Source organism: Phyllostomus discolor, chromosome 3 (genome assembly GCF_004126475.2).
Source record: "Phyllostomus discolor isolate MPI-MPIP mPhyDis1 chromosome 3, mPhyDis1.pri.v3, whole genome shotgun sequence".
Lineage (NCBI taxonomy): Eukaryota > Metazoa > Chordata > Mammalia > Chiroptera > Phyllostomidae > Phyllostomus > Phyllostomus discolor.
Window position 1 is genome coordinate 123138118 of NC_040905.2, and position 14312 is coordinate 123152429.

At 43.7% G+C, this 14312-nt stretch overlaps 1 protein-coding gene across 1 annotated transcript in view; it reads left to right on the forward strand.

Annotated features, from left to right (window-relative positions):
• Nucleotides 1-2058: 2058 nt before the first annotated feature.
• The window catches only part of USP31 (ubiquitin specific peptidase 31), a 61311-nt gene continuing 49057 nt past the window's right edge, over nt 2059-14312 (forward strand). The window contains exon 1 of the mRNA XM_028512620.2: nt 2059-2778. Coding sequence (XP_028368421.1) covers nt 2170-2778 — 609 coding nt within the window. The 5' untranslated portion in view covers nt 2059-2169. The remainder of the gene's footprint in view (nt 2779-14312) is intronic.

Below are 14312 nucleotides of genomic sequence, written 5' to 3' on the forward strand. Positions count from 1 at the left end.
TTGAATTCTCCAGCCCTAATTAAAATTGCTCAGCACCTGAGTTTGGGCTCTCCTTAAATCACAGCCCGAAACAAAGATAAACAGCAGGTGTTGAAGAGGGGGCGGGGGCTATCACAATGCAATGGCTTACACAGTTTATAGTTGTGGCTGAAATTAGGGATCATCTCCCAGCATTAGACATGGGGAATGAAAAGCTTTTGCTATGCTCAGTTTCCTTTTAAAGCAGTTTATTCATTCAACCAAACATTTATTAGAACCATGGTCAGTACTAGGCATCTAAGGTCAGCAAAACGGACCTAGTCTCTGCTTGTTTGCAAATTTTGAGCAAGTGTGATGGGTGCTGTGAACATCTGAGTCCAAAATCAAGACGTGCTAAAAAAAAAAAAAAAGCAGTGTAGGCAAGCTAACTTTGGGGGCTAACTTCCAAGTGGGCTTGACACCTAGGGTGACCCCCAAGGCCCTTCCCACCTCTGAAAAACAAGCAAACAAACTTTGTTAACACAATGCCTGGATATTGTGATAAAATATTATCACACTGCTTGAAATGCCACCAAAGGCTGTTCCTTTTGCCTGATGTCCAGATGAGTGAGTTCAACATGCAGCGAGGAATGGATATTTTGATTAGATGGTGAGAATAGAGGTGATTTGAAGGCTAGTGCTGAACACCCTGTGGGTGTTACAATACGAGTCTTGGTTACCATGGGATGGGAAGCCAGAAGCAAAAGCCAATTACTTTAAAATATGGTGTAAGGTGGGATTTATGTTTTAAAAGGGGGAAGAGAGAAACTTTCCCTGACTTCTCCCCTCTGTAGTAAGTCAGGACTCAGGCTAAGTGTTAGCCAAGAGGAGAATCTACACAGAAGAGGTCACAAACCAGTAGATTTGGGGCTGCAGGCAGTTCAAAGATGTAGTTTTTTTTCCTGCTCTAGTTTTCAATTTTTAATTGAACCAACATTTAAAAATAGGATTTACACCTTCTTTTTTTAAAAAACCAGATGATCTGAGCTCTCATTTCTATGTAGGAACAACTGGGTGGAGCTGAGTGGCAGCCACCTGCTTTAGAAAGACGTTCACTTTCAGTTTGCCATAGTCCCCACCATTCCTGATATTCTCCCCAACCCTGAGAGCCCAGTCACTTGAAGTATTAATAGGTCAATATGATGACTGAAACACTAGGATTCTTCACTCACTGATAGGCTTATTTTGGTCTCTGTGATAATTGTGGGTTTGTGACCTTTCGTTTAGAGGTCAAGTCTAGGGACTTTGAAACAAACTTGGGTTTGAATGGATGAGTTGAATCAATTTGAAAGGCACTGAATTGAAGATTAAAGGTGGCTACATGCTTAGCACAATGCTTGAGACTTAGCAGCTATTATAAGCATCCTCTAGGAGCGTAAGCTGCAGAAAGGCAGGCAGAAATGGTGTCGGTCTCCTACTTTGTCGCATTTCCAGCGCCCAGCACAGTGCCTGGCACGTAGTAACTATTTGCTTAATGAATGAATGATAGTTGGCTTCAGCAGGATTTTAAAGGCTGATCTGAAAAGTAAGGTAATTCTGATGATACGGTTTCACTGTGATCCCAAAGTGTCGCCTAAAAGAAGAGCTCGGCTCCGTGATGGCGTTTAGGGGTTCTTAACAAGAAGCGCGGAGCTAGCTTGCCTAGGACAGGTCAGGGTCCTGTCCATCACCTCTTCCAGGATCTGATTAGGAACGATACCCGGATTCCTGCCTTATCTCAGGCCTCCGCCGTCTGATCTGCGCAGACGAAGATGCAGCTCGGGGAGTCTACCACCCGGCTCCCGTCCCGCGGTTCTCCACGCGCCAAGACCGCGCCCACACTAGACATGGCCTCTCAGGCTTCACGCAGTAGGACCGCTTGGGGAGCTTCTAGTTAACACCGCGGCTGGCGGGGGAAGCGACTTCGTTCCCTCAGTCAGCATGGCGGCCTCAGAGGCTTCAGCCCGGGGAGGGCGGGGGCCAGATCGAGTCACGTGAGCTGCCCAGCTGGGCTGACCGCGCGCGCGCCGCTGACTGGCTCGCAAGCTCGCTCCGCTGCTCTCTGAGGTGTACAGGGCGTCGAGCACCGGACTCGGTGGGATGCGGTGGAGGCCGTGGCGGGGCTGCGGGCCAGGAGGGCGGGAGCGGGGATGAGTGTGGGCGGCCGCCGCCATGTCCAAGGTAACGGGGCCCGGGCCAGTGGCGGCGGCGGCGGGCGGGAAGGAGAAGCGCTCCTTCAGCAAGCGGCTGTTCCGGAGCGGCCGCCCGGGCGGCGGCGGCGGCTCCGGGGGCCCAGGAGCGTCCGGGCCGGCCGCGCCCTCGTCGCCGTCGTCGGCGCGTTCGGTGGGCAGCTTCATGAGTCGCGTCCTCAAGACGCTGTCCACGCTCTCGCACCTGAGCTCCGAGGGCGGCAGCCCTGACCGCGGGGGCCTCCGTGGCTGCTTCCCGTCCGGGCCGCCCGCGCCTCCGCCCTGCCCGCCGCCCGCCGAGCCCGCGCCCGCCCCGGCGCCCACGTCGCCCGCCTCTGAACCGGTCCCGGGGGTGGCGGGACTCCGGAACCACGGGAACACGTGCTTCATGAACGCCACGCTGCAGTGCCTCAGCAACACCGAGCTCTTCGCCGAGTACCTGGCGCTCGGCCAGTACCGCGCCGGCCGGCCGAACCCTGAGCCAGAGTCGCCCGCGGGCCGCACCTCTGGAGAGGTCACTGAGCAGCTGGCGCATCTGGTGCGCGCCCTCTGGACGCTGGAATATACACCGCAGCACAGCCGCGACTTCAAGGTGGGCGCCCCCCACCTCTTACCGGGAGGGCCCTTGCACCCGAGTCCCCAGGCTCCTCCTGCCTACGTCCTACTCCCTCCGCTCCACCAGGGTGCTGCCAGTTAGGTGTGGGTGGGCGCGGAGGCTGGGACAGACACCACCGATTGCAAGGGAGATCTGTCGATTGACTGATAGACTGACTCATTCATTCATTTTGTATTTATTGAGAGCTTACCACGTGCCAGGCGCTGTGATGGGACGCGACAGTGAACACGACCCGCTGCCTTCGTGGAACTTGCATTCTTAGTGGGGGGACTGTTGAACCGGGTTCAGATCTTGGTTTTGTCACTTGGTAGTAGTATGACTGTGGGAAAGTTACACAATCGCTCTTTGCCACAGCTTCCTCTGGTACCAACCTCATAAAGTGGTTGTGAGCTGCAAACAAGTCTATTTGTTCGATCCAGCGCTTTGGTACTATTAATTTTGACCCTTTTTGACTTAGAGACTGTCATTATTAGAAGAGACTGTCATTATTAGAAGGTTCAACCTCATATGGAAAAAGCTTCAGTTGTGCACAGCACCATGTGTTTTGCTGCTCTGATTATTTTTATTGTTAAAGACTTTTATAAGTTAATAGGTAATATCAGTGGTTGGGAGAAAGTAAAACCTGATGATGCCACTGGTGTGCTGCTAGACCACTTCAAATGGGGAGGGGGTAATTAGGGTGACTACTTGGAGGAGGTGACATGGGAACTGAGACTGGAGTAACTAGAGAACCTGCCTTGGAAGGGGTCAGGGAGGTTCTTCCCAGGTGTAAGGAGGCTGTGCACTTGGGGAACAGTAGAGTTCTGGAACCCGGAGACTGGAAAGGGCTGTGGAGTAAATATTTTGGGCTTTGCTGGTTAAGATGTGAAATTCAGGGTATTACGTAAGTACCTATATAACAAGAAAAAACACATGTCCACAAATTTTTTATTGACTAAAATAATACAATGATAGTTGAGTATACTACTTCGTAATACACGTAAAACTTTTGGAAAGGATAATAACATTTAGTTTAATTGCAGTTCAAAATTAGTGTTGCCTATCATCAGATTTATTACAAATATTCATTTCTACAAATCATTCTTAGCCCACGGGCCATACAAATACAGACAGTAGGCTGGATATAGCCCTTGGGTCTTTGTAGTGAGTGGATTGGAGCTGAGGGCTGAGCCTTATGATGTGGGACCATTTAGGCTGCACTGTGGAAATGGGCTTTTAGTCTCAGCAAAAGGGAAGATGGTTTGAGATTGAATGAAGATTACTTTTAGATGGAAATAGATACTATAAATAGAATTAAATTAAGTAGAATGAAACTACACAGTGAGAAAGTTAATTCCTTTTTCCTTCTCTTTCTGTCCTGATCATGTGCAAGAGAAAGTCTCAGCTTGGTGGTAGCCTGACTTTAACACCTCTTACTCACTCCTCACTTTTTTTTTTTTTTTTAACAAAAAACAAATCTCAAGATTACAGGCTTTAATAGACAACAGTAGCTGGAATTGAATAAGGTTATGTTTTCACTGGGCTTTTTACATTTGTACTTATGGCAAGTGAGACTGACTTTTCATCGGTGCTGTGAAGTTTCATTAAAGAAATCCATTTAAGTAAAAGTAAATGATTAAAATATAAAATGGTAATCCATCTGAGGAGTCAGCACTTGGTTGAGGACTTCTTTTTTAAAAAAATTTTTAAGTATATTTTATTGATTATGCTATTACAGTTGTCCCATTAACCCCCTTCACTCCCCTCCACCCTGTATACCCTCTTCCACCCACATTCCCCCCTTTAGTTCATGTCCTTGTGTCATAAGTTCTTGAGCTTCTACATTACCCATACTATTCTTACCCTCCCCTTATCTATTTTCTACCTACCATCTATGCTACTTTTTCCCCCCTCCTCCTCCTCCCACTCCCCTGTTGCTAACCCTCCATGTGATCTCCATTTCTGTGGTTCTCTTCCTGTTCTAGTTGTTTGCTTAGTTTTTGTTTTTGTTTTAGGTGTGGTTGTTAATAATTGTGAGTTTGCTGTCATTTTACTGTATATGTTTTTTATCTTCTTTTTCTTAGATAAATCCCTTTAACATTTCATATAGTAAGGGCTTGGTGATGATGAACTCCTTTAACTTGACCTTATCTGGGAAACACTTTATCTGCCCTTCCATTCTAAATGAAAGCTTTGCTGGATGGAGCAATCTTGGATGTAGGTCCTTGTCTTTCATGACTTGGAATACTTCTTTCCAGCCCCTTCTTGCCTGTAAGATCTCTTTTGAGAAATCAGCTGACATTCTGATGGGAAATCCTTTGTAGGCTACTGTCTCCTTATCTCTTGATGCTTCTAGGATTCTCTCCTTCATTTTAATTTTGGCTAATGTAATGATGATGTGCCTTGGTGTGTTCCTCCTTGGGTTCAACTTCTTTGGGACTCTCTGAGCTTCCTGGACTTCCTGGAAGTCTCTTTCCTTTGCCAGAATGGGGAAGTTCTCCTTTATTATTTGTTCAAATAAGTTTTCAACTTGTTGCTCTTCCTTTTCCCCTTCTGGTACCCGTATAATTCGCATGTTGGAACCTTTAAAGATGTCCTGGAGGTTCCTAAGCTTCTCATTTTTTTGAATTCTTGTTTCTTCATTCTTTTCTGTTTGGTTGTTTCTTTCTTCCTTCTGGTCCACTCCATTGATTTGAGTCCCAGTTTTCTTCCCATCACTATTGGTTCCCTGTGCATTTTACTTCATTTCAGTTAGTGTAGCTTTCAGTTTTTTCATCTAATTTGTGGCCAAATTCATCCAATTCTGTGAACATCCTGATCACTAGTGCTTTGAACTATGCATTTGATAGGTTGGCTATCTCTTCATGGCTCAGTTGTATTTGCTCTGGAACTTTGATCTGTTCTTCCATTTGGGCCATTTTTTTTTTTTTTTTTTGGTGCGTATTATGTGTGAGGGGTGTGGCCTTAGGTGTTGACCAGGGAGGGGCCACCTAAGTCGCTGGATTGTAGTGCTGTATGTGGGGGTGGGGTCTGAGAGGGAACAGTGGTGCCTGCTCTGCTCTCTGTTGGATATTGGTCCCTTCCGCCACTTCCCCCAAGCAAACTGGGCCTTTCTGGTGCTGATTCCCATGTGGGTGGGCTTGTGTACATTCTAGGACCCTGTGGGTGTCTCCAGCGAACTCTCCAGTGAGTCTGGGAGTTCTCTCCCTGCATCTCAATCCCCACAGGTGTCCCCAATTGATGTATTGAGGCTTTATTTCCTTGTGCTGGGACCCTGGGTTGCACAGTCTGTTTTGCTCCCCAACCTCGCCTGGTTTATGTGTGCGCAAATGTGGGACTCCTGGGTCAGCCAGCCGCCTTGCGCAGTGCCTTGCTTCACAGTTGCTGCCTCGCTGGGTCTGCCTGTTGCCACCCTGCGCCTGGGGTCTGCCAGCCGCTGCCTGTATGCCCAAGGTCCACCTGTTTCCATCTTGCGTGCCCAGTGCCACCGTTTTTTGTGCCATGACCCCTTTCTACCCTGCCTACCAGTCTGGATGAATGTGTCTATTTTAACTCCTTGATTGTCAGACTTCCATACAGTTCAATTTTCTGTTAGTTCTGGTTGTTATTTTGTTTTTAAATTGTTGTTCTTATTTTGGTTGTGCCAGGAGGCACAGTGTGTCTACCTATGCCTCCATCTTGACCGGAAGTCCAGGATTTAACTACTTGCTGAGGAACAGCACTGCCAGGGTACACCCCTTACCTTTTAATACTTTAATTTATATTGTTCTGTCTTGTTTTTCTCAAAGAGAATAAATGGTTGTTGTTTGATCTTGGAAACTTAACTGGTAATAGAAATACCTAACTGGTAAAGGGATTGGAAAAAAAATGAGGTCCTTGTCAGAGGACCTCAAAGATGGAGATCTCAAAACAGTGAAGTTGGAGAGGATGGCAACCAATCAGTGACTTTTTCTTTTTTCCTTTTAGTTGCCTATAAGTAGCCACAGCAATTCAAAACTTTTCAAGGTCAGAGCCCAGTGTTTTAAATTTCATTTTCTCCTCTCTTCCAAATGTGAAAATCAATTTCTACAGCATTTTGGTATGAGAACATTTCCATTGCTTTTTAAGAGATTGTTTTTATTCTTCTATCCATTAAAAAGTAGTGAATAGAAATGGGTCAATAATTCTAGAAATACAGAGACTGATTTATAGCTATGCTTTAGTAAAGTTGAACATTCTTAGAGGCACTATTTTCTAAAACTTTAATCTTCTGAACCTTTAGTAGATTTCACTTTGTATTTATTCATCCACCTTCCATTTATTGAAGGTTTACCCAACCAGTTAGGAATGTGTTCAGTACAAGAAGGAGGAAGCTGTAATAATGGTGCCTTAAAATGTAGGTGGCTCTCAGGTGACAGTGTCTTGATGGGCCCAGTAAGCACCCAAACCATTTCTGGTTTCCATTCTCGTCCTTAATGTTTGTCACCTCATGGCATTCTACCCAGTCAGGACAGAAGTCATTAGGGAAATAAAAGTTTTCCCAGAAGCCCCCTCAGTAGGCTTCTCATTGACTCTACCCAAGTCACTTGCACCCCTGGCTGCTGGGGAGGACATTTGGGCTTTCCTGTCTTTCTAGAAGAGATGAGTACAGGGGCTTGCCTCAGGCAGCCTACCAAGCACTTGCCTACCATATGCCAGGCACTTTCATTTGGGGAAGACACTGTTCCTGCTGGTAGAACCTGGTGAATCCTTCCAGACACTGTATCCATACTTTAATGTACCTATGATTCACCTGGGCCTCTGTTACAGAGCAGATTTGGATCTGATAAAAGCTGGGTGGGGTCTGAGGTGCTGCATTTCTAACCAGTTCACAGGTGATACTGTTGGCTAGTTACACCATGGAGAGTGAGAGGATGCAGAAAGTCTGGGAGAAGTGTGTTGTAAACAGATTGCAAAGGGCTTTGTAGGGTATGCTAGTTGGAGTGTTATCCTCTGGAAGTTGAGAATCCAGTGCTGACTTTTGAGCAGGAGAGGGATAGGATCAGATTTCTTTTTTTCTTTTGTTTCCTTCCACCCCTATTTTGTTAAGTTTGGTGGATTACCAGAGAAGAGGTACTTTATTTTTTCCAAAGTGTTTTACTACAGCCACATTTGATGGCTGTGATTTTGAGCATGAAGAAAGTTGAACACCAAAAGAGGTGGCTGTGAGGTATACTTGTCACCATGCCCTGCTGACCTTTTTGTGGTAGACACCGATATCTGATGCACATCCTCGTCTCTTGAGATCACATTAAGCTTCAGTTCAGGGCTCCAGGCAGCCACTGCCAGTTGATTGGGTTTGGCAAAGGAGTTAAAACCAATTTGCCACCATGAGATAGTTTGTCTTGGGGTCTTAAAAAGCACTTAGTATATCATTGAATGAGGTTTTATTGTCTTCAAACTTCCTTAAGTTACGATTTTCTTTGTAAGTTTTTCAATTAGAATTCTTTCTTGCTTTCTAACCATATTGATTGGAGCTTTAGAAGCTTGCCAGGTAATTGGATTTTTGATTCTGGAAGAGCAAGGTGCTGGTTAAGACTGGATTTTCATTTTCCAGAATGAAATGGGTTTACGGGCCCAACCTGGGTGTGCCTTAAGAAACTTCTCTAGCTGCCACTCAGCCCCCTTTCTCTATTTACATAGACATTGATTTCCTACTCTTAAAGCTGTGGTTCTTAGCCAGGGTGCTTTTGCCTGCTCCCACCCCCTTACTCCTGGGAACATTTGGTGATGTCCGGAAACATACTTTGGTTGTCCCAGCTTTAGTAGGATGCTGGTGTGAATGCTGCAGGTTCTAGTTCTTAGTGCCCCTTTGCAGTAAGAGGAAAATGGATGGACGTCTTTCAAGTAAAAAAGACAAGTTTTGTAGCAGAGTTCTCAAACCATGCTCCCAAAGAACAACTAGAACATAGTGATCTGATAAAAGAACTGTGGGAACTCCATCCAAATTTGCAGTAAAACAAAAAGTAATTGATGAAAAGAATTTTCTCTCTCATGGTGGTTTCCTTGAACTTTGGTGCCTGATGGTGCTTACTTAATAGTGAGAGTTCTCAGGTTATAGAATGAGTATTGACAGACAAGTTAGCAATCAGGGGCTGACACCGGTACAGTGTTATATCTTGGTTTTTCATGGACTCATGCTGCAGGCCTTTGATAGACGCTTTCCTGGTTTGCATGAAACTATTTAGTGCATTGATATTTCTCAGTGTTTCCCAAGAAGTACTCTGAATTCAGAGTGTCCCTTGAATTCATTTGAAAAAGAAAAAAATGAAATTATGACAGTGTAAAATAGAAAGTGTCTCTTCCTGGTCAGTTCCCTTGTCTGTCAAATGCTGTCACTTTAGTCTTAATGAAGCTCCAGCTCTCTGAAGCAGAAAGGAGGTGATAGAACCATCACATTTTCAACTTGGAAAAAGACTTGGGTGGATGTGAGCTGTCCCTGGCTTTTTTGAATGAAGGAACTGAGGTTTAGTTCACCTCTTGGGTAGAGGCTGAGGGAGCAGAACCAGAGTTTTGACTTCCAGTTTGTCATCCTGTGTTGCTGATGCTCATACTGAGTCTTGTGTCTGTGGTTGCCTTATTAGTACAACCACTAAAAGGACAGGTCTCAACATAAAATGTTAATGGGCAGGTGGACATGCTGAAACGTGTAGCATTTTTCTCTTTAAGGTCGTGGTGCTTAATTGTAGTGAACGTAGGTCAGCCACAGCTGCTTCATGCATGTGCTGTGGCTGCTTCTACCTAGACACTCTGGAAGTCTTACTGTAAAACCATTCTTTCTGACCAGTTAAATGTGTATATGGACATGTATGTGAGCATAGGACAGGCTCATATTTCACAGCCTCCCAGCTCTGTATATGTACTCTCTATCTAGTGACTTGCTTTCCTGTGTTCCCTCTCTTGGTACATTTGGGAGGAGAGGAGGAAAGATGAGGTTGGGAAGAGATGGGCAGGTGAGCAGAGGCTGGGTCATATAGAGCCTTGCAGGGGCAAGTAAGAGGTTTAGAGTCTGTTCTGAAGAAAGTGGGGAGCAGCTGCAGAACTTAGAGTTCTGTTCTGATCTTGTTAAAATGTGGAGTGATCACTCAGAGAACTGAACAGTGAATAGAACAGAAGCAGACAGACCAGGTAGGAAGCTTCTGTGATAGATTAGGTAAAAGTGGAGGTGGATAGAGATGGAGCAGTGGGTGGATTTGATATATATTTGCAGGTAGACTCCACAGGGCTTGCTAGTGGATTAATTTTGGGAGTGGAAGGCCACTGAGGCAGAGAGATACATCCAGAATAATCACTAGGTGTTTGTCTTGAGCAACTGAGTGGTTATTGGTGCTCACTTGAGGAGCAGCAGTTTTGGGGGATCAGGAGTTCATTTTCAGATGTGTTAAATAAGATATTCATGAAATGTGTAGTAGGCAGCTGGGTAATGGAGTCTGAAGTTCAGAAGATTGAGACCAGCTGGAGAGAAAGATTTGGCACTCATCAGCCTCTAGAAGGTGTTTAAAGCCTTGGGATATGGCTTAGAATAGGATTTGATGATAAATAGTTCTTGGATAGTAAAGGAGAAGAGGGATGTCATCTCAGGTTGGTGGGGGAAACATTCTGAGCAAAGGCATAGAGATGGCACATGGTCATGGAAGTAAGTAACTGGGCTGTCTGCCATGGAGGCTTGATTTGGAGTAGTTGTTCCAGCCTTGGCACTGTTGACAAATCTGGTGTTATTGACCGGCTAATTCTTTGTTGTTAGGGGCTGTCCTGGCATTGTAGGGTGTTTAGCAGTGTCCCTGTCCTCTATGGACTAGATTCTGGTAGTAGTCCCTTCTCCATATCCCACTCATGGCAATCAAAAATGTCTCTTCCAAATGTCTCCTGTGGGGCAAAATCGCCCCTGGTTGAGAACCATTGATTTGGAGCGAAATGTCCAGGAGACATTTTTCTGAGGAGATGAGAAGAGGCATATTATGGGTGGCCTTGAGAAGAGTCTGTTACAACAATTTAACCTTGAGGCATCTATCTATAGTGATTCAGTTGAGTCTTTTGAACTTCTGTAGTCATTGATGGGATGAAAAAGATATTAGAAAAATGGGACTGATAGTGAGCAAAAAATCATTCAGGTGGAGAAGAAAGTAAATGCAGGAACAGGGCAATCACAGGTATGATGTGAGGAAAAGCAGGAGGAAAAGGTGAATCCATGAGACATTTGGAGGACATTGTGACATTATTAATGAGAATCCCAGAGATGGAGTGGTAAGGAAACACTCAGGTATCAAACCTGGGTGATGGGGAAAATAATGGGAATCTCGGGTAGAAATGGAACGGTTGGAAGGGGCATGGTTTGTGGAACACAGAAGATCCTGCATTTAATCTGAGCATGTGGAATTGGTGCTGTGGGATATCTAAGGTCTTAATTTACTGTTGGATATATGGTATGGGTTAGGACTAGCCATATAGGCTGGAATTCAGCTGCATAGAGGTGATAAAGTTCAGATGCTCAAGTCCAGGCCCTTGGGGGAAACTAAAAATAAGAGGACAGGAGAGGGAGTGGATCTGTTGAAAGAGCAATCTGAGAGGTTGGGGAAAACCAGGAAGGCAGAGTCCTGAAACCTGATTTATGTTGTAGTTTGACTACCTGCTCTTATCCCTGAATACAGTATAGAGCAGCAGAAATATTAAATTCAGGTTATTTGGTAGACATGATAATGGATTTATTAAGTACACAGATTTATTGAACACATTTATTGATTCCTGTGCAGGTCTTGTATTGGAAAGCTCTGGGGATTTGAAGATGGGTGAGATCATTTCATGCCCTTAAGGAATTCATGATCTAGAAGGGAAGACTGATGGGAAAAGAAATAGTTGTATAGGGGAGGGTGCTGTGACAGATTGTGTAAAAAGCACTGTGAAAACCCTGGGGGATGGGCACTTGAAGAAAGAATGGTAGGGTTGTGAGGGAACTGAAGAGGTGATACCTGGACATATCTTCAAGGATTTGGGAGGTTGTTTCTGCTTTTTGGTTATTGGGAAGAATGGTGATATGAACATAGGTATGCAAGTATCTGAGTCTCTTTTGGATGTTGTGCTACTTCTGTGTTTAACTTTTTGAGAAACTGTCATTGTTTTCCACAGTGGCTGTACCATTTTATATCCCTACCAAGAATGCATTGAAAAGGCTCCAATTTTTTCAAATCTTTCCCAGTGCTTGTTACCTTCTGTGTGTTTGTTTGATAGTAGCCATTTTAGTGTGTGAAGTGAAACCTCATTGTGATTTTGATTTGAAGGAGAAGATGAAAGTAAATGAGGTTTTGAAACAGGGTTTCTTGCCGTGGTGCTCTTCAAAACTGGAAGCACTTAAAGGACAACAGTTCTGGAGGTGGGTGGGTAAGTTCAGTTTTAGACAGATCACATAGTATTTGAACATAAGAGCCATAGGAAAACTTTTCCTTTACATTTGTTGAATGTCTGTCATGTATCAGGAACCATGCAAAGTGCACCATTTAAGTTTTTGGTGACTGATGTGGAAAGGAGCTGATGTGGCCTAAACACAGAAATAATCTCTTCAGATACAGAGATGTAATACAGATTATTGTCCAGACTTAGTTCTTTTACATCTTCCTTTATGTGGCTTAAACTTTTAGTTTGATTCTGCCACTTTTGCTTTGTTATTGGTGTGTGGTTTGATGGATTTTTTCTGTCCCTATCTATTCACTTGTCACAGTGAGGGGCTACAAAATAGGGCACTGTTCTCTGTTTGTGTTATCCTCCACAGCTGTTTCCTGTAGTAAAGACTCTGGAAAACAATGACCTCATGGTTTCCACAAGTAAACCTTTTATATACAGTAGTGGAAAAAAATCATTCAAAACTAAGTAATTTCAAATTGTGTCCTCTGTAGCTTTTTCCTTCAAAAATATTCTTGTTTGCTGTACTAATTAATTGTTCACTGGCTGTTCCTCAAATGACCTTTTATGTTTAACAAACAACATCTTTGCAGTTGCAGTGTAGCACATTGGCTGTTCTGTCTTTCATTTGACTATGATCTTTCTGTATTTGGAAATCATTGTTTTATGCCTTGGATTGTGGTAGCTCCAAGAGGGACTGGCCAGTCACTGAACATCTGTTGCTTCTTCCCCTCAGTTTTTGAGCTTGGAAGGCAGCAAACAGTGTGCCCACAAACCAATAGTTCATGCTTTAGGAAATTGCACAGGACTGGTCAGGAACCTTTGGAAACTCATTACTAGCTCCGTAAATTCTTTGATTTTTTTACTCTTGGTTTTGTAGTCTTTAAGAGCAAGGCTGAGCTGTTTGATTCTCAGGAGAGATTTAAGAAACAATAGCAATCATAATCATGAAAATACCATTGTGTGGAGCCAGATCACTTAAAATGTGCATTTCATATGCAGTTTTTCATTTAGTCTTCATAACAGCCCTGTGAAAGAGGCATTGTTATTCCATGTTTAAAACTAAGATGTTGAGGTTCAGTTCTAGTATCAGGTACTAGGTACTAGATAGTATTTAGTATCTTTTGCCCTCAGAACTCCAACCTTGCCTGGTTTTTATGAAGATTAAATGAAAAGCTAGAAGTAAGAGTTTAGTATAAAAACCCATCTGTAATAAGTATTTAAGAAATGGTAGATGGTGATAATGAAGCTGCTCATCCTAAGTCTGTAGCCATCAAGTATCCTTCCCCATTTCCAAACACTGTTTCTTCCAGTTGATAGGTTTTATTGTTACCAGATAATTTTAGTTTACCTGTAATTACATTGCTTGCCTTTTCAAAAAAATGCCTTTACTTTTTCTTTTGTATACAAAGTGGTATAAATTTCCTAGCTTGCTTGGCATTTCAGTTTTTCCAGAAAAATGAAAAAAGTCATATATAAACCAGCCCTATTAAAAAAACTTTTAGACTTAATGAGACATAAAATTATTGTTCATTTGCTCTAAATGTTTCTAAATACTTATTCTCAATTTGTGAACTTATCTCATCATGGACTGGTGACAAAGTTCACAGACGAGTGCCTTGTCTGTGGATCATGCTTCAAAGAGCTCTGTTGTGGAACTTCCCATAGTCTGATTTCGCCTGTTGTACTACTATAATTTCAGTCGAACTGTTCTTCTGTCCCTGTGTTCCCTGTAAACTGGTAGGTAGATAGAGAGGTTTAATAAGGTTTAGGGTTGAGGGGTGTGTGTGTGTGTGTGTGTGTGTGTGTGTGTTTCTATGTGTTTGTTTTAACCTCCTCCTTTTTTTTGGTAAAACTAATTTGTGGGTAGTGTTATAAACTTCCATCAGAAAGCCTGTACTGTCTGGTTGTGTCTCCTGGAATGTTAATAATACTGATTATTCCTAAATCATTAAGGGTCAAAAATGGTGGTATAACTTTAATGTTCCTTTTTCACTTAGCACCTAGAATGCTTCTAGAGAGACTTTTGCCCTTAGCTAGTCTTTGATTAACTCAAAGTAAATGTGGAGAAGAAAGGTAAGATAAATGTTTGATTTTCCCCTGTTTCTTTTCTTTACTCC